At 38.7% G+C, this 22,908-nt stretch overlaps 8 protein-coding genes across 8 annotated transcripts; 3 read left to right on the top strand and 5 right to left on the bottom strand.

The window, feature by feature from the left end:
- Positions 1 to 4: 4 nt before the first annotated feature.
- ATC70_004137 (uncharacterized protein) lies at positions 5 to 871 on the bottom strand (the record flags this gene model as incomplete). Its single annotated transcript, XM_064823449.1, has 5 exons — positions 5 to 175; positions 238 to 354; positions 415 to 557; positions 619 to 676; positions 746 to 871. The coding sequence occupies 5 exons, from the start codon at positions 869 to 871 to the stop codon at positions 5 to 7; spliced, it is 615 nt and encodes a 204-aa protein (XP_064688274.1).
- Positions 872 to 3,139: 2,268 nt separating this feature from the next.
- Positions 3,140 to 4,649, top strand: ATC70_004138 (uncharacterized protein; the record flags this gene model as incomplete). Its single annotated transcript, XM_064823450.1, has 8 exons — positions 3,140 to 3,242; positions 3,294 to 3,374; positions 3,447 to 3,578; positions 3,637 to 3,713; positions 3,776 to 3,917; positions 3,974 to 4,057; positions 4,109 to 4,174; positions 4,231 to 4,649. 8 exons carry the CDS (start codon positions 3,140 to 3,142, stop codon positions 4,647 to 4,649), a joined length of 1,104 nt encoding a protein of 367 aa, XP_064688275.1.
- A 3,942-nt stretch (positions 4,650 to 8,591) lies between these two features.
- ATC70_004139 (uncharacterized protein) lies at positions 8,592 to 9,452 on the top strand (the record flags this gene model as incomplete). Its single annotated transcript, XM_064823451.1, has 1 exon — positions 8,592 to 9,452. The coding sequence occupies one exon, from the start codon at positions 8,592 to 8,594 to the stop codon at positions 9,450 to 9,452; it is 861 nt and encodes a 286-aa protein (XP_064688276.1).
- Positions 9,453 to 10,002: 550 nt separating this feature from the next.
- On the bottom strand, positions 10,003 to 11,807 carry ATC70_004140 (uncharacterized protein; the record flags this gene model as incomplete). Its single annotated transcript, XM_064823452.1, has 3 exons — positions 10,003 to 10,995; positions 11,075 to 11,629; positions 11,691 to 11,807. 3 exons carry the CDS (start codon positions 11,805 to 11,807, stop codon positions 10,003 to 10,005), a joined length of 1,665 nt encoding a protein of 554 aa, XP_064688277.1.
- A 425-nt stretch (positions 11,808 to 12,232) lies between these two features.
- On the bottom strand, positions 12,233 to 13,306 carry RAD18 (E3 ubiquitin-protein ligase rad18; the record flags this gene model as incomplete). Its single annotated transcript, XM_064823453.1, has 3 exons — positions 12,233 to 12,375; positions 12,438 to 13,112; positions 13,165 to 13,306. The coding sequence occupies 3 exons, from the start codon at positions 13,304 to 13,306 to the stop codon at positions 12,233 to 12,235; spliced, it is 960 nt and encodes a 319-aa protein (XP_064688278.1).
- A 261-nt stretch (positions 13,307 to 13,567) lies between these two features.
- On the top strand, positions 13,568 to 14,087 carry GPA1_1 (guanine nucleotide-binding protein subunit alpha; the record flags this gene model as incomplete). Its single annotated transcript, XM_064823454.1, has 2 exons — positions 13,568 to 13,766; positions 13,828 to 14,087. 2 exons carry the CDS (start codon positions 13,568 to 13,570, stop codon positions 14,085 to 14,087), a joined length of 459 nt encoding a protein of 152 aa, XP_064688279.1.
- Positions 14,088 to 15,149: 1,062 nt separating this feature from the next.
- Positions 15,150 to 16,057, bottom strand: ATC70_004143 (uncharacterized protein; the record flags this gene model as incomplete). Its single annotated transcript, XM_064823455.1, has 2 exons — positions 15,150 to 15,248; positions 15,311 to 16,057. 2 exons carry the CDS (start codon positions 16,055 to 16,057, stop codon positions 15,150 to 15,152), a joined length of 846 nt encoding a protein of 281 aa, XP_064688280.1.
- Positions 16,058 to 17,377: 1,320 nt separating this feature from the next.
- Positions 17,378 to 18,134, bottom strand: ATC70_004144 (uncharacterized protein; the record flags this gene model as incomplete). The annotated part of the gene is made up of 4 exons (XM_064823456.1): positions 17,378 to 17,525; positions 17,600 to 17,677; positions 17,756 to 17,903; positions 17,978 to 18,134. 4 exons carry the CDS (start codon positions 18,132 to 18,134, stop codon positions 17,378 to 17,380), a joined length of 531 nt encoding a protein of 176 aa, XP_064688281.1.
- Positions 18,135 to 22,908: the final 4,774 nt, after the last annotated feature.

A 22,908-nucleotide genomic window follows, 5' to 3' on the forward strand; every position in this document is an offset into this window, starting at 1 on the left:
GAAATTACAAATTAGCACCCGAGTTTCTCTGCAAAATCTTGTTGACTTTGCTGGCCTCCATATACTCCTTGACAATGCCACTAATGCCCTTGAACTTTTCATGCTTTGCATCTTGGACTAACTGGAAGAGGACGGATTCAGATGTAGTAATGACAGCGCCAGCAGATCTCATACGCTGTGTGTAAATAATTCAATCAGTAAACAGGGCATATGGATTAGATGTATGAATACACTTACAGCAATGGCAATATCAATTTCGGGATGGTTTTGAGACGAAACGCCATCAGCAATAACATGCACATCGTAGTCATTCTCAAGGAACTCAAGAGCGGTTTGAAGCACACAGACGTGGCTCTACGAAAGAGACTGAGTGAGGCTCACACACCTCTCTTGTGCACTTTTGTGATTTCTTACCTCAATGCCCAACAAAAGAATGGATTTCGTATTGTTCTTTTTCAAAACATCGACGACCTCAGGCAAGTACATGCTGAACTTTGTCTTTTCAATGCAAACAGCTGCATCTGAAATATCCAACTCGGCAACAGTGCGTCCAAAGGCTACATAAACAGCATGTTTAGGTTGAATACGCCAGACTATCAAGCGATTCTCGCGAATTACCTTTAGGATACTGCTCCGTGACAACAACTGGCATGTCCAAAAGTTTGCTGGCTTTGATCTAGGAATGGGAATTGATGTGGTTAATGGCACGCATCGTTTGTCTTTTGTTGTCAGCTCTACAACTTGCCATTTTACCAGCAACGGAGATGACAGAAGGATATTGCCAAATGAGACCCTTGAAGCGCTCTTGGACATCACACACAAAGAGTGCAGTAGTTTGGGGAACCAGCTTGGTGATATTTTTGATAGACATGATATAGAAATGTGTTCAAGTTGAGAGAGAAAAAAAAAGAGTATATAATGGATTATAAGGGTGGGAATCAATTATGTATCAGGTTTGGTGTAAATATACCCTTTTAAAAGTCAATCCGACTCATGTGGGAAAGGGCAAGCGAATAGCTCGTATTATCATCTCGTTGTGGCAGTTTTTAGCTTCCAATACAACCCAGTGGCCAGATTTTATCAGCACTGGCGCTATGCAATCTCAAATCGGTTGCAGTAGATGTAAAGTGTAGGATCCAAGTGGTACTATCCTGATTAACCAAGCGAGTAAATGTTGCTCTTCTTTACAGTATTTAACGACATTGACCACACGGTTGTAAGGCCATGTTGTTCATGCTGGATGACTCGAGACCAAATGTCAACTTGACTTAATGCCTCAAGACAATCATATAGATGAGATAACACGACAGTTACATATGCTTCTCATCATTTCCCTGCAAATTCACAACAATAAATGTTCAGTCCCTAGACACTTTTACAGCCCTAATATGAAAACTAAATTGCCTGCCATCTGTCAGGCTTAGCTCATATATGATTAGTGATTTTACAATCAATCAACAAAAAACCACTGTTATTTGTACCCTCTTTCCTCTGCTCAATGCTTTCAACGTTTTTTTTTTTTTTTGAACGGCGGCTCAGAGCCTCAGAGATTTAGTCAATGGTTGCGATTGAGAGAAATGTTGTTTATGATCCATATTCCCCTTCTTACTGTAGACATGTTATGCAGCCCATGAATCGTCAATGTCCAAACTAACGTTTTTAAATATAAAATGCAAGAAAATAGCATGATGAACGAAAGTACTATGACTTTCCGCCTACTTTCTATACGCTTTAAAAGCATCGATTACTGTATTGCCTTCATAATGAAAAGGGCATTGAGTTTGCCAGCCGGCTCCACCAGCCAAATTTAATTCAAGTCCAGACCCATGGTCTGTTCTAGATTGAACAAATCTTGAAGATATTCGACTGGATTGATCAGTTTCAGCAGATTCGACTAAGTAAAACATGATGTGCTCATCGCATGCTTCTTTAAGCTTTCTTGGAGTGCTTTTCAAGGCGCATCCAATGGTACCAAGTAAGATATATGTTTTGAATAAACTTATTGAGCAATTTATTGAAATATAAAAAGAGGTTTCTGCCCAAAAAGTCCAGATTTTCCATATCAAAGTCCCACAAAGATGATTTTAGGGGTTACGTTAAATCGATAGAAACATTTTGATTCAAGATATACCATAGTAAAAGTCTTGGTTATCAAGATGAAAAATGCGATCGTTTGATTTTCGATGAAAACCATGAGGGGTATCTCCTGCTTTTTGATCGGTTTTTCACCATGTTTTTTAGGTCTTCAAAAAGTTGAGCAAAGGTGTCAGAAAGAAACTGTCAGATGAGAGCAACAGTTTGGTGCTATTCTGACGGTCTAAAACGGCCTTGAACGCGAGAAAACGCAGCTCAAATGCACTCAGATTTTGCTCTATTAGACGCACTCTTGACTAAAACGGGTAATATCTGTATGATACTTGCCCGTATATGAAGTAGCTACGTGTATATGGATGTAGAGCATCACATAAGAATCAGAGCCACAGATAATATAAAGAGTTTTTATGTGTAAGTAGAGGGTCAACATGAAAGTAGCAGTATTTTGATAAGATACGCAAGGGAAATCAGCAGCGCGAGCTGTTGTTGCGCAGGTTGGTTCTCACCAAAGCGAAGCGAAGATAGAGAGCCATCCGAAGCATAAACACTCGTATGAGGTAAAGCCATCGCCTGATCAAAATCAATGAGCACCTCGTCTCCCCCTCCCCCCTTGATCAGATTCAGGAATATCGTTTCATGAGAATACATGGAAGCAGATCCATCAAATGACTACTTGGCCAAGGACAATATCAGGGCCATTTGCTCCAACAGGTCAAGAAGATTTAGTTAAAAAGTCTAGATCAAAAAGTCTAGCTTGTCACTATGACGAATACCGACAGAGGGCCCAAAAACAGGCGATCAATGAATAGACTTTTGCTTGGAAATGAGAGGATGTCTCGCATCTCACGTGTGTGAGTCACGATTTCGTCTTTGCTGCCCGCCTCTTTTCATTGTGATGTATGTTTGTGCGTAGGCATTGGGGACACGCATCCCCAATTACTCTCTCCTTTTTCTTTTACACACATATATACACTTTTTGTAAGTTTTCTAATAATGTTCCCTACCGTCTTTTGAGGCATGTTATAGTAATTATTGTGGTTAGATCATGGGACAAACACTATCCGAGCCTATCACTGAGAAAACGACCACTCAAGAAGTGAACAGCAAGTACTTTTACGGTTGTTCTCATATGCAAGGCTGGAGATTGAGTAAGTTGTGATCGATGCATGACGACACTCGGCTAACAAACTATAATGTAGCCATGGAAGATGCTCACACTACCCTTTTGAAGCTTGGAGATACCAATGCTAGTTTCTTTGGCGTGTTTGATGGTCATGGAGGTTTGTGGTTTTATGAAAACAGATAAAACGTGATATCAAGTTGCTCATTATAAAGGGTTTCATACAAATAAGGTTCGACTATTGCACAATACACCGGACAAACATTGTACAAAAAGGTCCTTGAGAGCAAACATTTTGAAAAGAAGCAATACCCTGAAGCTCTAAAGGACGCATTTTTGGAATTGGATTCGAGTTTGATCAATGGTAACAGCTGCTTAAAGTTTCTTTGTATTACAAATGCTTATTTCTGGTGTTTTTGCAGATAACAACTTTGCTTATGACCCCTCAGGATGCACAGCTGTAGTCGCTCTTCTTACTGATGATAATCACATCTTTGTCGTTAGTAACAGCCCCTTTCATCTTCATCTTATGTTAACTTATTGACATGGTTTGTATTATAGGCCAATGCTGGTGATTCTCGAGGTGTAATTAGTATCAACGGCAAGATGAAGCCATTGTCATATGATCACAAGCCTACTGATGAGGCAGAGATGGAAAGAATCATCAAAGCAGGTGGTTTTGTTGAGTTTGGTCGCGTTAATGGTATGCGGACAGTGGATAGTCCAAGTGTGTAAACTAAGCCTTATTCATGTCCATAGGCAACTTGGCTTTATCCCGTGCTATTGGCGATTTTGAGTTCAAGCAGAATGAGGCACTTTCTCCAGAGGAGCAAGTAGTAACATGTAAGTTGGTCAAACGCATCAAGATGCACACATCTGATGGTTGAATTTTAGGTAATCCCGACATCATTGATCATAAAATTACAAAGGACGACGAATTTTTTGTGTTGGCTTGCGATGGTAAGAAGAACGATGATACGTACTCGAGTGCTTTAACTGATACAAGCTGACTGTAGGTATTTGGGATTGCATGTCTAACCAAGAAGTTGTTGACTTTGTTCGTTCCGGCATTGCGCAAGACAAGACGCTCGACACTATCTGTGAGAATATAATGGACAATTGTTTGGCTGATGATCAGACATCCACTGGACTTGGTTATGATAACATGTCAGTGATGATAATCGCCATTCTCAATGGTAAGACGGAAAAAGAGTGGTATCAATGGATCAAAGAAAAGAGTAATGGTAGCAGTAACAAGATGACCGCTGCGCCATCCTCTGCCGCCAAAGCAAGCGAGCTTCCAGATTTCACACCTTCTAAATTAACCACACCTACCGCACCCATCACCACAACACCCACAACGACAACGCCTACTGCAGCAGCAGCAGCAGCAGCAGCAGCAAGTACACCTTCCCCTCCTCCTGCCAAAGAATAGCGAAACTAGGCCTCTGTAACTATATATTCAAATCTTATAATAATATAAATTATTAAACACAAGAAAATGGCAGAATGTATAATGAGGGCTTCATTGCTTGATGGAATGCACAGATAAATGTAAAACAATAGTGACTCCTATATCAATGCAAACCATAGCGCTACTTTCTGAATATGATTCATGTGGATGGGAAATTCGGTTGGCCATGCTATCATATTGAATTTCCTCTTTTGATTTGCCACCACTGAGAACTGTCTGTGAATAGTCTGTACCCGTGGACCTAGCTTTTTCACAATGCTCCACACCTGTATCAATGAGAGTATTGCATATACGAGCTGATACCATACATGCATTATCGCTTATTACTCAAAAGTATGCTTAATTTGAGTGCATTTGGGCTGTGTTTCTTCGTGTTATACGCCGTCCTTGACCGCCAGAATAGCACCAAGCAATCTCTCTCATCTAATAGTAACTGTCTGACACTTTTGCTTCACTTTTTTGGGACCTAAAAAAACATCGACCAAAATCCATCAAAAACCATGAGGGATACCTCATGGTTTTCATCGAAAATCAAATGATCGCGTTTTTAACCTCCAAAATGAAGCCTTTTACTATGTTATGATATCATATCAAAATGTCGCTATGGATCCAACGCAACCCCTAAGATCGCTTTTGTGAGACAACGATATGTGAAGCCTCGACATTTTGGTCATAAATGTCATTTCACATTTTCCAAAATTGCTCGGCAATCTTGTTCAAAACATCATCAAAAATAGCACCATTGGATGCGCTTTGAAAAGTACTCCAAGAATGTATTAGAAAGTAAGGGACGATCATTACGACTTATATAGTCTAATTTTGCAAAATAGATCAACTGAATCGATTCAAGGCCGAAAGATTTTTTTTTTTTTTTTGTAGAAGGCCGAAAGATTGCCATTTCTAATAAAAAAAACGTCTGAATTCAAAAAAAATTAGCTGGCAAAATACCTTTCTGATGAATGTAAACGATGTTTTTGAGGTTTTCAACAGGGAAATTGCATAACCAAGAAGCACTAGTCTAATCTGACAATCTTTTACACATTCCGTTACAGAATTATTCATACTTTTAAATTTGATTGTTGTCATTTGCATGTTTAATAGCGAATCTGTGGCCAAATGCAAAATTGTCATCTTACTCGAAATGGTGCATGTTTGAGGCCTGTATGAAGTTCATAATAAATCATCTAGATTTGAGCCATTGTCAAGCCGAATCACGGCTTTACATCAAAAAAATCAAAAGCCATGCAGTGCTTGGGACTTGCATTGATGATCACTAGTTACAAATGTTCAAGATAATCCATTTGCTCATTAAATACATTTAGAATTCCTCAGTTACTCGCCATGGACATGAAATTCATAAACTTCCGCATTCTTGATTTAAATAAATTGGAAAATGCTCACACTATCCCATGGATGAGAGACAAAAGAGTGGAATGGCAACAATATATAGCTGTTGGTTCGATCAGCAGCATCTTTTCCCCTGGGCATCGCAAATTCTTGATATCCAGACGATATATAATTTAGTTTCTAACCTAATTCAGTTTGATTTATTTCAAAATTTCGATAGATTTCTACAATTATCATAGAACACTATGGAATAATTGTAGTCGCAAGATTTAATTCCAACTCTGATTAAAAACAAAACGTATATTAACTTCCATCATTAAAAATTAAGCCATGTTAATCTGATCTTTTACGATAGCGAAGCAAAGGTGTGCCCTTGTCATGATTTTGAGAAGATTCAAGCTCATGATTTTTACAATGAGCTGCATCTTGATATTCATATAGACAGTTAACGATAGGGTTGGTTTTCAGGGAAGACCCAACCTAATGTTGTACGATGTTGACTAAAAAAAAAAAAGCTATATTTGCAAAACTTTTCATGAACATTTTTTCAGCAACCAAGAAACCTGGATTTGTTTTCAATCAAGGCTGATTTCTCTCGTCTTATTTTTTTTTATGAAGATTGCAGGCAATCGAAATAATGTCTTTAGGACCAATTGGTATTGTCTATCCATTTGGCTCATTTAAGAAAAATGCTCATAGATATGTGTCCGGATCAAAATAAAGTTTTTTTTTTTTTTTTTCAGGCACAGCATTTCTTGATGAATCATGTGGTGTTTCTTAAACATTGAGTACATTACACAAGAGCCGAGTTGTTATCATTTTTGTACTGAACACTACAAATGGAAAGAAACAGAAACAAAAAAAAGCTTAATTCGCTTATACTTTTTAGTGCGAAAATGAGTGAGCAGGGTTATTTTGGGGCCCTGTCACAAACACATTGGATGTTGGTATGCAAATGATCTCATTCTGATGCCACACCATACTTCTGATCTTGCAATTCTTGTTTATAGAGCTTGTATCAGTTGGGTTTTAATTAAACTCTACTAGGATCAAACATTCTGAATTCGGTTGAATGGGAAGATTTGGTAATAAAATTTTAGTTTCTAAACTATACATGTGGAGAGGAGTGCAAGAGGAGGCAGCGAGAGAAAGAGAGGGGCCAGAGCCTATGGCCACACATTATATATATATATATATATATACAATATCAATGTAGGTTCATTTGAAATAATAATCCATTTGAACGTATTTTTACAAGCAAACTAAGAAGAAAGGCTCCGATTAGTAAAATTGGACTTATTAATTAAACCATCGTTCCAAATGCAATGCTTGAATAATGAGAGACAGAGAAGAATAATGATAGTTTAAACGTACAACTGTGAAATGGCGAATGACTAATAATATACTATACAAGGCTTGGGCTGGTTTCTTATTCAGATATTTTTATTCTTTGGTTTTCTTGTGCAAGGGTGATTTTCACACAATATTAAAACCGATAAAGAAAATTTAAGCATTTTTCTTCCTTCTCAAGTGTGTGATGGTCATAATTTCAAGTCTCAACATTTACTGTTGAATCCAGGTGTGCCTTGTGAGTGATTTGATCAATACAATACACAAATAAACAAAGTAGATGCTTCAGGACATTCCATTGCTTGTTGATAAACGAAAAGCTTAAAAGAACTAGTTTCTGACATTAGTAATATTTAAGCTTGCCTTGCCATCCCCATCTCTGTTTCTCTCAATCTCTTCCCTAAGGACATTCCGTTGTGTATAGTCATGCACAAGGAGAATGACCATATGGAAACCAAGCATTCTTTATCCATAATTTAGGTTTATCAGTATTATTATTCTTGCGATTAGTCTAATTGAGAAAACAAAATAGAACTTTAGGGAGCTCAGTCCTACAATCATTCAAGGAGTATATGGTCTTCTTGTATAATTCCCGCCAAAAATATGGGGGGTGGTTCCGTATTTGAAATGATTGCGAATTTCGAATTGTTGAGCTATTAAATTTTAAGCGGGTTTAAATTCCTAGATGGGCCAACAATGTTTCATTTCTCAAGATGGCTCTTTCTGCTTACTAGTATCGATTGAGCGAGAGCACATGTAGCGTGATTTAGGGAAACGAGTGGCCAAGGTCTAGACTTGCAGCGTTTTTCTTCTTTCAATTTCTAAATACATGTAATACAAATACTGATGACTCTGTGTGTCATGACATCAAGCAAAGGCAATCGAGATATTTCCCGATCCAGGTTTAAAAAGGTCCATAAAATAAACTCCCTTTATAATTTTCTCCCTGTTTATAATTTAGTCTAACCCCCCAAAGAATGCAGATTCTTTTGGCCCCCTTTCTATTTTTGCATGAAACATCACAATTATCTGTTTAATTCTTTTCGCGCTTTTACATGACATAATTTGCTGATCATAAAAAAAGTTTAAAAAAATTTGTGTATATAAAGATTTTATCTTCATCCCATTTTTTACCTTTCTTCTTCTTGTTCTATACATTTTCCTTCTTTTTTTTTTCTCCCCTCCCCCCCCCCTATCATATACATCATGGAAACCTACATTGGCTACATAAAGACACCTCAGGACGCCTTGATGGTATTTGAAGCATGCAGAAGAAATCAACTGGTCAGAGTACAGCGCAGATTATCCTCTAAAGAAAGAATCCAAATTCGATCAGGTTCCGTTTTTGCTTGGGATGAAAGAGAAGCTGGAATGCGTCGTTGGACGGATGGTCGCACCTGGTCTCCTAGTCGTGTATTAGGCAGCTTCCTGACTTATCGTGAATTGGATACAAAGCGTAGACCTCGTCGTCCTTCCAGCATTAATACAACCAAATCATCGGCTGCTTGCTCGTACAAACCAGATGGCCTCATTAAACAGAGTTTCTCCATTTGCACTGCCACAAATCAAAAGCTACACTTGATTTCTTACTACTCAAAATCTGATGTATTGGCTGGACGCTTGCATCAGCCCACCACCGACCCTGCCTTGAGTACTATCAGCATACCTAAAGGCCTATATCCTGAATTGAACCCTCTAGACACCAGTGGTGGCCACTCGGCTACACTCCACAACATGAGAGATTCCGCATTACCATCAAGCCCTTGTTTATCCACCATCTCATCCACTAATGATAGCTATGATTCTCCCTCTCTTTCTCCATCTCTTCCGCCTTCCTTATCGTCCTCCTCTCCAAGCACATGTGATGACGATGCTATGATGACTGATGTATTACCATCACCGCATTCCATGTATTCTTCTGTATCGCCCTACTCTAGCAACTTATCGCCCATGATTGCCACCAGCTGCACAACAGGTTTACCAGCTCAAGACATTGCTTGGGAGAAGATTCCCTCTTCTGAAGATCAGAGACAGCTAGGTGCTCTCCAAAGCCTACTGCGCTTATAAATCTACCTACCTAATTTTTGTACTGTACACACAAACAAGACCCAACATATACACACTGCCATTATAGAATTCTTTATCTATTCACACACTACGCATTTCTTTCCTTCTTTTTTTTTTCTATGCTCATATTTATGATTTATATACCACCACTTAATACTTGTAAAATCTACAATAATTTGCTCTTTTTTTTTTTTTTTTTATCTTACTATACAAATAATAATAAACAATGTGTTATTTCTAGTAAATCATTTTAGTGAAGCCCCCTTTTGACCCCCAAGATACATCAATATAAACATAAATGAAATGGGAACAAAAAGAGGGAGTTTTTGACCTCTCCCCCTTGAAAAATATAGCAGCATGCAAAAGCATGTGTTTTTTCATCAAGAAAGACAAGAATAATAAATCGGCTTTAAATTTTCTGTTACAAAAAAGTAAAAAGCGCAACTTTTAATTCCTAAACACATGGCTATTCCACCCAACAAAGACACAAACATTCTATTAAATTCTACAGGATAATCATTTATTCAATTTATAATACAATTTTTTTTTTTTAGAGCTTGGGGCCAGCAGCCAAAGTCTCAGGTGCGGCTTCATCTTCGTATGTCTTGAAGTTGTCAACAAACATTTGTCCAACATTACGGAGAGAGGTATTAAATTCTTCAGCAGTACCGTTCCAGGCAGTCTTGGGGTTCAAGAGCTCGGAGGGAACATTGGAGACAGATTTGGGAATTTGCAAGTTGAAGATTTCAAGATCCTCATATTCAGCCTTGGCCAATTCACCATTGTGGATAGCGTCCAAAATGGCACGAGTGTACTTGAGAGGACAACGCTTGGAAGTAGCAGCAGAACCACCGATCCAGCCAGTGTTGATCAACCAAGCATCAGCCTTGTGTTCAGACATCTTTTGAGCCAACATGGAAGCATAACGTTGAGGATGGAGGACCAAGAAAGGAGCACCGAAACAAGCACTGAAAGTAGCTTGAGGCTCAACAATACCGTCTTCAGTACCGGGCACCTTGGTAGTATAACCACTGATGAAGTGGTACATGGCTTGCTCGGCAGTCAACTTGGAGACAGGAGGCAAGACACCAAAGGCATCACAGGTCAACAAGATGATGTTCTTGGGGTGGCCACCCATACAAGGCAACTTGGCATTGGGAATGTGGTAGATGGGATAAGCACAACGGGTGTTTTCAGTCAAGAAATCGTCAGAGTAATCAACTTCACGGGTCTCTTCATCCAAGACAACATTCTCCAAAATGGCACCAAACTTGATGGCGTTGAAAATATCGGGCTCCTTCTCACCAGACAAATCAATACACTTGGCATAACAGCCACCCTCAATGTTGAAGACACCGTTATCAGACCAACAGTGTTCATCATCACCAATCAACATACGCTTGGGATCAGCAGAAAGAGTAGTCTTACCAGTACCTGACAAACCAAAGAAGAGAGATACATCACCGTTGGGGCCTTCATTGGCAGAGGAGTGAAGAGAAAGGACACCAGCCTTGGGCATCAAGTAGTGCATGACAGTGAAGATCTAAGCAATGAAGAAACAAAAATTAGATCTCGGCTATAATTTAAAGTTTTCTACCCCACATTTCAAGATGACTACTTACACCCTTCTTCATTTCACCAGCATATTCAGAACCAAGAATGACCATTTCAGCGCGCTTAAAGTTGACGGAAACAGAGGTAGTAGATGTCATACCAGTAGTATAACGATTGGCGGGGAACTCGCCAGCATTGAAAATGGTGAAATCAGGAGTGCCAAAGTTCTCGAGTTCCTCCTCAGTGGGACGGATCAACATGTTGCGCATGAACAGCAAGTGGTAAGCACGAGAAGCGACAACACGCACCTTGATACGGTATTTGGGATCCCAACCGGCAAAACCATCAAAGACGTACAAACGAGGACGGGTGTTGAGGTAGTCGATAGCACGCTCACGGTTGATCAAGAAGACCTTTTCGCTGATGGGAGTGTTGACAGGACCCCACCAGATATCCTTCTTGGAGGTCTCTTCCTCGACAATACGCTTGTCCTTGGGAGAACGACCAGTTTTCTTACCAGAATAGGCACAAAGAGCACCAGCGGACGAGATGACGGTACCTTGCTCATAGGTCAATGCTTGCTCGTAGAGGACAGCAACGGAAGGATTGCGCATGATGGTGACCTAATTGCACGAGTTTATATCTGTAGGTGTTGGTTTGTTTGCTTGTTGTATGCGTGTTTACCTTGTCATAATCAATACCAGCGTATTCGTGGAGATCTTCTTCGACCTTGGTGTGAACTGAATTGGCACTGGAGGGTCTACCGCCAGTGTAAGGGGATCCGGGTCTTGAGGCAACCATTGTTGTATATAAAATTGATAAAAAAAAGATAAATTGAAAAGAAAAGCAAAAACACAGGTTTCCTAACTCTCTTATTTATACATGTTGGTTGGCTTGTGAAAGTGTGAATGGATCTACACTTCTTTAACATGAATTGCACTGTCAATGAGTCGGAAAATGCCGGAAACAGGCTCACTTGGGTTGCCCCGAAATACTCCCCTTTCCCCTTTTTCATCCGTGAAAACGTAGTGCATGTGAAAATAATCACATTAAAATTTGTAAAATCATACTCCCGAGGTATATCTGTTAAATATATATAGAATTGTGCGCATAGTTGTTATGAGACGCTTTGTATGTGATTTCATAGTAGAGCAGTAAAAAAAAAAAAAAAAATCAAGAACAGTATAGAGCGTATGTTGTTTATTGATCAATAAGAGAAAGAAAGGCTATTTTTGCCACAATCCATAGGATTTTGTTGGGTCTGTCTGCCATAAACGAATGGTGCCATCTTCTGATCCAGTTGCATAAATTTCACCATCAGGGCTGTAGCTTACTGTATGAATGGGTCCATGATGGCCCTTGTAGACCTCTAATCTCAACATTAGCACACACACACACACAAACCATGTATCAATTACTTGGTATACTTGCCTGAGACTTCACCAGACTCAAAGTCGTAAATACGAACCCACAGATCCTCATCACTTCCAGCAACAAACTTCTTATGGCCAGGATGCAAAGAGACAGAGGACGTTTTCTCCTTGGTGACAATGGTCTTGACATCCTCAAAGCTAGATCCAGGCTTCCAGAAGTTGGCAGTCTTTCCAGCAGCCCACGCAATATACTCACCACTGCCGTCAAATGTCATGGTAGAGATGGGTGCCTCGCATTGGATAGTGCCGCTCTGACGCATGGTACGCAGATCCCAGATACGGACAGTAGCATCATCGCCAGCGCTCAATACGGAATGGCGATGTGCTTCGTCCCATACAACTGCCTTAATCATACCTTCATGGCCTTGCAACTCCATGGGCGGTGCTTCGGGTCGATACAGGTCAAAGATTCTCAGCTTCTGCTCCTTGCCACCCGTCAAGATCTTGGTACTGTCCTCGTTGAAATCAGCAGCACGGACAATGTGATTGTGAACAAATGAATGCAGTTCTTGACCATTGTGCGTATTCCACACTTTGGCACTAAAGTCGGCTGATCCAGTCACTGCCTTTTCAGCATCTCGAGAAAGTCTTGCGCTCCAAACAGCTCCTTTATGCCCTTGAAATGTGCCTATCCAGTCGCCTGTAACGCCTTCACGCAACATAGGATTGCCATCTAGTGTGTCCAAGCATGAGATGTCTATATTTTCCAGTAGTCATAGACTTACCTTTGCAAGCCGATATCAAGTAGTATTTTCCTTGTGGCGTGATGGATGAAAATTGAATGTCGACAACAGGACGTGTATGTCCAGAACAAGTTAAAGGAATGATGCGGTTGCCATTAGTGCTGTTGTTATTGGGTGTGTTCATTATATGGGAAATAGTATGTACAAGTTGTGGTATATATGAGATATGTATATGTAAAAGAAAAAACCACTCTTCCTGTTGCAAAGCTCTCTCAACTCACTCTCCTCTGCGCAATTTAGAAAGAGGAGAAAAAGAAGACGAGCTGAAATCAAGTCTGTGTGAGAGTTTGGCAACATTCAAGCTCCCCCTTCTCGCCTCTTGTCTCTCATCTCGCCTACAAACACGCGTCATACAAGCTATTCTTTTTCTCGCTTCAATCATCAAATGTCCTCCATTCAAGCAGATACAGACACAGATTTAATCCAGCAATTGGAGCTCCAGATACGCAACCTATTAAGCAAAGATGAGCTACTAGCTGATGTGCCGTCATATGCCACTGTGGAAGAATTGGAGGCATTGCTGTCCATCGAAAAGGGACAGGCCTACAATATCAGCATTGAGCGACAGCCCCTTCCGTCTATTGGTAACCCAAAAAGCGCCTCAATGTGAGATGCCTGTTGTTTTTGACATTTGATCCGTTGTAGATATCATTGTGCGGCAATCATCCACAGTGCGAGACATCAAGCGTATGATCAAATTACATGTCAATCGGCAATCCATGCGTAAACAGATCAGCTGGAGATACATTTGGAGATCGCACTGTTTGGAATTTCAAGGCACAAAGCTGCTCAATGATGATGCTGTTGTTAGTCAATTGGGCATCAAGCAGCACAGCGTGCTCAAGTTTGCCAGATTGCCTCATGAAAAGGGCCAGCATCGCAAAGCCTGGAAGCATCGTCCTTGATCTCTCTCCCCCCCCCCCCTCACATTAGATGTTTCTGCCACGCGAGTCTACCAAGCAGCAAAAAAAAAACTGCAGCCGGCAGATCATTTAATCTTGATGATGATAATGATATAGTGATGCAAATGTCACATTTCCACCTGTTTGTTTATAAGGAGACATCGATGATATAGTATCAGAATTAATTTGTTCGTATAAACCAACACTATATATATATATACTCATGACTTTTCTTGTAGTATAGCTGTCCAATGCAGGAGTCCTTACTTTACTATATATGAAATAGTATCATCATCTGCTCTGATGGCTATATTGCAATACACGGTTCCTATTGAAACAGGCCAATCGGAAAGCATCAATAATTGACAACAATTTCAGTAACAACTTGTTTGCATTCAATATGTGTGTAATAACGTGGTGGAAAGACGTATATTTAGCTAAATGATCCCCTGGATGTATATTTATAATAAATACACACGCCCCTTGGTTCGAGTGCTGATTGACAATTCCATTGCGAAGAGGAATCTCTCTGGTTTTTTTAAGAAACGCATCTATTATATAGGTTGTCTGTGTCGGCTGTAGTTTGACATGTTATCACAAAGAAAACATATATACAAATACGAATGCACATGTAAGGCAAATGAGTTATCTGTGATACAAAGGTGGATTCGAAATATCCCAAATCTTTCACTGATCCCATCACGTGTGAAAGACCTACCTCCTCTTCCGTTAATGTCATTAGCCAGAGGTAATTTAGAGATATTTGACTTGTGATATTTATTGAGATGTAAGAAAAAAAAAAAAAAAAAAAAAAAAAAAAAAAAAAAAACGAAAGAATACATGTACTCTAAGGCCAGTCGATAAATTGGGTGGCAATTTTAATGTTAGAATATTACATAAAGGGAGAAGGAGGAGGAGATGAGAGAAAAGTATAAATGTATAGGGGACTCTGTCTTAATTACAATCGGTTTCCGTACTTTACCAAATTACCAGAACTACCGAGAAAATAAAGGGATAAAAGAAAAATAGAACAAAGGGGTAGGAGGGAGGGAGGGGCTGCTTCCTTTATGGAGCAGCACTTGAGTGAATTTTGGCATGGCGGCGAAGATTACTGACTACGGAGAAGCGACGACCACAGCCATCAACTACACATTTGTAGGGTTTCTATACAAAAGAGTCCGTCAGCATCAACTGGTATACAGGATGAGCATCTAGATGAGACTTACTTCGCCAGTGTGGCTATGCATGTGAGTAGCTAAAGAGCTCGGGCGAGTGAATCGCTTGATGCACAGGGTACATTTGTATCTTCTGGGTGTGTTGACGGATTTCTCGTGGCTCAGAGTCGAATCAATACTGTTTCTAGATTTATATTGTCTCTTGATGCCGGTAACACTGGTGCTGTGGCGAGCATAAGGTGATGGATCATAGAAACCAGATGACATGCTATAAAAGGATGGTTGTGGTGGTGATTGTGTTGCTGGAGGTGTTGGCAGTTGACATAGACATCCCGGAGTGTAACATGGCTGCATTGGCATTGGAGATGATGCATTTGAATCAAAATAATAGTCAATAGGATAGTCTACTGGGGGAGGTGGCGGTGGTAGTGAAAGGGCTCTATAATCTTGCTGAGAATGTGTTGCTGAAGGGTAGAATGGGTCGGCGGGTGGCGTTAATAGGGGCATTCCTCCTCCTCCTTGATAAGCATCATAAAACGAGTCTGGTAATGGTGAAAGAATCTCTTGTTTATCCAATGTATTGTACATGGATGGAGCATACATTGGAAAGCACTTTTCATCTTGAATTCTTGATGCACTGCTGCTGCTTGCAAAGCTATAGGTAGGAGAATCAACATGGTGGAACTCGGGCGAAAATGAGCGGGAAGGAGCCATCAAAGTATGATTGCTGCTGGTGGGAAATGGGATGTATGATTGAGGGGCAAAAGAGCTATTTGAAGAATAAGACATAGATTCCATTCTGATGGTTTGATAGAGACTGAAAGAAAGAAAGAAAGAGAGAGAGAGAGAGATGGAATTGATCTGATCAGTGGTGTGCTTTTATAATTAGTTTTTTTAAGGGGAAGGCTTTCCTTATTACCGCTACACTACTGTTCTTAAGGGACATCAACAACATCCATCAAATGGAACACAAAGGATTTCAATTATAGAAATATGATTTTACTATCCACAAGATTTTACATATAATAATGCTTCAAACAGTTAATTCTTCAGCCTAATAAATTGCAATAGCAATATAGAACCAAGTAGGTTTCCATGACTAAAATTCTTTATGCCCGGGAATCATGACATATTAAGCTTTTCCCCTAAAATGTGTTCCCTGGAAATACATATAAAAGTTATAAAAAGACGTCAACAAAGAGTGAAATGGATCAAGCCGAACGAAAAAATAGGAGAGGATGAGATTACGATTAAAACAGTATTTATATTAGGGGAAGCAGAATGAGTGGGTACCTCGATAGTTTCTGCAGAGAGAGAGAGATTCTCTGATGCTGAAATGGTAGTGTTTATCAGGGTCAAAGTAAAACAAACAACACTGTTATGAGAGCAAAGAAATAACTCGAGAAGAACCCCCTTGATTTGAGGGTGATAAAGTCACCTTTTTGGCGTAGCAAACCTGCAATTGTATGCAGCATTTGTTATTGTTGTTGTTGTTGTTGTTGTTGTCGTCGTCGTCGTCGTCGCTGTCGATTACTTGTGTCGTGCTGGCTGCGAGTAGCTTCAGGTTGCTGTGCTGTGATATCAGTAAAAAACAACAAAGAAATGCCGTACCAAATCAACAATCAAATCAAGAAGAGCAGTAAAACATAGACATTTGCAATGTAATTTAATATATTGCAATATACACATAATGAAAAAAAAAGGAGGGAAATACAAGACTGTACAGTTTCAATAGGGGCTATAGACTTCATTTCGTCATGACCATATCGCCACCCGTTTTGTTTGTTCATCTTCTTTGGCTTTCTTTCCTGTTCAATGGAAGAAACTATAAAATCGAACCCCTATCTTCTAGCTAGGCGCTGGCTGTCAACAGAAACTCCCTGCTTCTTGTATAACACTATTAAGCTTTTTGCATATCAAATCACCTTGATTATTTCTGAAAATTCCATTCAGCAAGTGCTCAATCTAAACAAATATACAAACGGCAATTCTTTGAAAAAGGAATTATACATGAATTTTTGTTTTTTTAAGGAGTTCCCTTTTTTTTTATATGTTAGTAAAAAAGAAAATGATGGATTTATGATTAAAGTAGAACAGAGGGCATAATTCAGAAGCGGTTTATCTTAATAATTGATTGGCAAATTTGTCTTTGGCGGTTTGATAAGCTTGCATCAAAGTTTGTTCGGAAAAGGGAATGTCAACCATGTCCATGCGAGGTTTAGATACTCGACTGACAATTGCATTTGAATCGGTTTCCAGTATAATGCTACACAATAAGCATTAACTATATACATCCATCTCTCTCTCTCTCTCACTCTCTCTTAGTTCACACAAACTTACCCTCCATCAACTGTCTCATCAAGACAAAGGATGACTAAATCCAAATTATCCATAATAGAGCGCTTTTCAACTTGATATCTACATTATGCCATCAGCGCTTATTCTTTCTTTCATTTTGGTTGTCCCCCTTTGTTCTTCTCTCTCTGGATACTGTACCTGAGTAAAGTAGAAACGGCGTCATAGAAAGCATTCAACATGCTCAATAGAATCAGCTCATTCTCCTCCATAGAACCAACAACGTAAAAGAAAATGTCGATATTTGAGCGATATAGTACTACTTGGTTGTCGTATAAAATAACCTCGCCTATGGTGCAAACATGTTTCCATACATCAGTATTGAGCGCATACGATTCACAAACATCCACACTGCTGACTCACCTTGAGCACGCTTCGTTTTATCAAATAAGCCCTTTTCAAACTGCTTTTGCTGCTTCAATGTAGTGTTCTCTCCACCATAGTATTTGGCTAATACGCGATTTCCCTCGGCATCAAGCAAGATGACAGCCTTGATAGAATACAGAGAAAGGTTGACCATGATGATTTTGTCGTGTTGGTTGAGAAAAAAAGAGGAATAGCCAAGTGTGCCACAATTGAATTGTGTGTCTAAATGTGAAAGGTCACTTATTAGGGCTCCGGTTTAAGCCTAAGCGATCCCTGATTTCAGCATAAGTTTGCTAGTTGTGTACGATTTGATGCTTAAGCGTATGACTCTAGCTTGAATGTGAAATCTAACATGACATGGCCATGTTATTTACTGTAAAGTGCTTTTAACTGTAGTTGAATGCTATAAGCTGAACGTATTCCACCTACATGGATCAGATCATCATTATGTCTGATTGTCATCACGCCTATCACTCTCTAAGATCCAGCTGAACACTCATTCTATTCTGCTGCCTTTGCCTAAGTCATTATCTTTTTCTACAGTGTAACTGAACTTACAAGCAGCTGTTTTGCTGTTGTTTTTACTGTTAATAATGCCAGTGGCAAAACTCGCAACTATCTTACCTTTGCCCAACCTCACAAACAAAGCGCAAACCATCCGACTGCCAGACTTATTCAAAACATACAAGCAATGCCATGACAAGTCAAGCAGAAGCAACAGAAGCCTTACCATACCATTTTTTCTCTGCTGCCAAGCATACAGAGCTCGAGTCAAGGAAGTCCACGCACACCTTGGTGGCTCATCTGGATCGAGAAAGACTTGTTTCTCTTGGGTTCCACTAGCCCCATTATGCTTGGTGCTAAGTTGCCTGCTTCATCTTACCTTTCAACCTGACAAATGAGTCACTGTACGATGTACCTATATTTTGATGCTTGCTTTAATCAACATCGAAATAGCATGCCTCTTGCTGGCAGACTTATTGGTGTGCAATAAATCCTTTAATAATGGAAGCAGAAAAAGGAAGAAATGTGAAAAGTAAGATACCGAGTATTTGCAATATATCTGTGCCCGATCAAAGACACTAAGGCTATAGTAGGTAGCAACGACACCTGTCCCTCATATACTGTTTGAAAACCAACTTGCATGATAGAGGACCTGCTTGACAATGCGCTTGGATCAATTAGCTAATTTTCAGGTGGCACATGAAATTCGTTAATAGTAGTGTTTCGTTTTCCTTCGCCACTTTATAACAATCCATATTAAAAAAGACATCAAACACACACTATCACAGCCATGCTATTAGCATAGTAGCATCATATTAGTACTACGTACATTAATGGGCTCCTAATGCTGCCGATCAACAGGTATAAAACAGCTAGAATGCTTATTGATACATCGGATTATGTTGAGCTTCAGTCCGCTCAGTGATAGAGACACTGATCACAGTACAACATTCAGTGCATAGCAAGAAGGTACATCTCCACTTGATCATCCTTGCTCCTTCGCTATAACTAACGATAATAAAATCATAGTACAGAATTCAAATTTTCAAATGGTTTTGTATTTCTCTGATGATCTACATGCCCCTCTTGGTAAATACTACAATTCAGGATATCGGCTTGAAGGCATTATTCTGCCTATTTATACTGGATACACCAGAAAACAACTCTGTCGTATTCATAATGGCGCAGGCTAATGATTACAAGGCAGATATCAGGTGCAATGATTTCATATATTATTATCATATATCAGCATGGATTTTTTACAACAGTAAGCAAAAAAAAATAGTTGGTATTAACTACTTTGTTTAATGTTGTTGTCCTGCTGCTGTTTTGACATTTTGTTCTCTTGGATTACTCTCATAAGATAAGATACACAGTGATACAATCAGATTTCTTGCTGAAATTAATTCAGGATATTCTTTTTGGAAAAATCGTATTCAGATAGAGCTGTAAATGTACAATGTATTTTTTAGAGGACTTTGTTATTAAGGATATACCTTGTAAAATTCTCGGTAAGACTTTTTGTGTACTTGTCTTCTTCAATTTTTCCTCTAAAGAAGGAGTTGATGGGCATTGATAGTAAACTTTCACAGTTCTCTAAGGTGCTAATTGTGTTTTCATGGGCCAATAACATTAATGATTTAAATCACACATATCAACACATTTGATGTATCATTTCTAAACCGGATCTCCAAATGCGTAGAAGCAAGTATTTCAAGCACCGATCACATCAGATCATAAACTTTGACATGAAACAAGATTCAGTTACGATCCATATCATGGCATGTTCAGGATAATAGATTGGATCTATTATTATCCTATTACCCAAATCAACCCATCTAATACCTTATCCTCACATCAAATCCCTCAATTCAAATAGTATATAAACCCTCTTATTTCCAATGTAATAAACGAAATTCTTTACCTGATTAATTTCATACTCTTTTTTATAAATAATTTATTTCTGATAAATCATATTGAGTTTTTTCAGTTAAGATCGCTGTGCATATATTTTGCATCTTCAAACAGGGATTGTTACAGTTGACTAGTACGGAATTGGAAATAAAACCTATCATGTTTCGTTCTAAAATGACAGAATGAATTTCAACATCATGATCTATTAATACAAGGCATTCAAAAAAAAATACTTTGTATTGTCATAATTCAACAAAAAGTTGCTCATGCGAAGTTTTACAGTTTTGTAACGTTGGAATCTGTACATTGTTATTTGTAAATAGTAGCTCACATTATAAATGTTGATTTATTAGAAATAAAATATTTATAAAAAAGAGTATGAAATTAATCAGGTAAAGAATTTCGTTTATTACATTGGAAATAAGAGGGTTTATATACTATTCGAATTGGGGGATTTGATGTGAGGATAAGGTATTAGATGGGTTGATTTGGGTAATAGGATAATAGATCCAATCTATTATCCTGAACATGCCATGATATGGATCGTAACTGAATCTTGTTTCATGTCAAAGTTTATGATCTGATGTGATCGGTGCTTGAAATGCTTGCTTCTACGCATTTGGAGATCCGGTTTAGAAGTGATACATCACAATAAAACGTTTAGGAAAAAATACAGGTAAGAACAACATTTTATTAGGGAAGCAAAATTTCAAATTCCGATTTCCATTTCGTGTTCCGATTTGGAACCCCACTCCAGCCAAGATGACGATGGTGCAAACCGAATTTGCGTAGATAGCATGGTTGTTGAAACATCCGCAATTTTTGAAATTTGCAAATGTTGGACAGATGGTATTAGTAAAACTTTTTGGGCTACTATACAAAGGTGGGGCACGTGTGTAGTAAAAGTTGTAGAGAACAGATTGTTTGAATAGGTCGAGTTCTATCTGGGCTTATTGAGAGCAATGTCAATGAATAATGAGGAAAAGAGCGAAAATGGACAAATTTCAAAGGGCTGTACCGCTGGATTTTACTAAATGAACCCAGGTGTTGTATTCAAAGATACAGTATTAACAAATTAAGATAGATTTCAAAAAAGGAAGACTATAAAAAGTAACCAGATACGAAAACTTCTAGATTTATTAACTGATTCAAACACATCCTATTTATAAGAGATCATTACTGATGAATCATCAATCTATCTTGTTGTTTCAACTGAGTCAATACATCGTATCATGTTTATCTAATACCATTCAATTGAAGGATCCGATTCGTTCGATCAGCCATGATGATACAATCTGTAGCCATCATTATCCTTCACTATCAGAGACCATCATAACCGATTATATGATTCACTTCTGTGTCGAACCTAATGTCCTAATGTAGACAGTGAGAAACAATGTAAATCATGATCCGACTCTTGCTGAGTTACTGAATGTCCGCAACCGCTACAGACTCAACACCAGGCCTAAAGCTTAATAGCTTCTGTTTCTCTTTCAATTTTCTATACGATGGTATGGTTATTATAGATAAATAAATAAAAAATTGAATATCCCCTGCTTGTAGTTCATAAAATATAAGGTTTTGAGCATATTTATGAAGGAAACGTACATCTGGTACTTCAAACCCTCATGTTATAATGAATATAACGTAGAGCTATCGAAAAGTCTTTGTTTTATGTGAATCCAGTGAGTATTTGTCGAGATATGGTCAAAAAAAAGTATCATGCAAAATCATGGATTTTTCTTCAAAATCTGCCTGTGACAGCAAGCGAAAAATTTGGGTGACCTCCTTTTTGTCAGGACAATATTGTCCATATTTTATGATAGAGTTATGACAGAGCGTCAATCAATAGCTCATCCGATAGGAAATTTTTTGGTCTACAATGTTTAGTAATGCTTAACAAAATGTTTTGATACCAGATACTGATTAATCTTTAGAAAACAGTCAAAAAATCGCAAAAACAATCGTACCAAATATCAGGTGAATAATGTACACCAGAGACTTGATATGGATACCATTGTCTTCTCCTTTGAATTCTCTACAAGTTATATATAAGTTTGAAGGGGTGGTTACTATCAAGAAACGCGTACTTTTAAGGTCGATAGATTTCGGAATCCCATGGATCATCATTCAGAAAATAAAAATTGAATCTCCGTTGAGCTTTTGCATGTGTACACCACACATGTATGCATTTGATTAAGCATTTTAAAAATTGGTGCGTAGGAAAAGGGCCATATTAACTTGATGGTTTTAAGCTATCAATAGATACTGGACATGTTGGAGAATCTTGCTTTTAGGACTAGACAGTTGTAGCTTGCTTTGTTCGATAATAATAAGATTTGCAATTTAAGGTATGCATATTCCCCCGCTTAAAAATAGCATGTACAATGTGGATTATCTCATGAAACAGACGTTTCCAATATAATGTTCCCACTAAAAAGTTGCTCCTGTGGAATTTGAGGCTTTATAGACGAAAATTCACGGAAAAAAAAGAATAAAAAAAACAGTAA

Source organism: Mucor velutinosus, assembly GCF_035048745.1.
Source record: "Mucor velutinosus strain NIH1002 chromosome Unknown tig00001540, whole genome shotgun sequence".
Classification (NCBI taxonomy): Eukaryota; Fungi; Mucoromycota; class Mucoromycetes; order Mucorales; family Mucoraceae; genus Mucor; species Mucor velutinosus.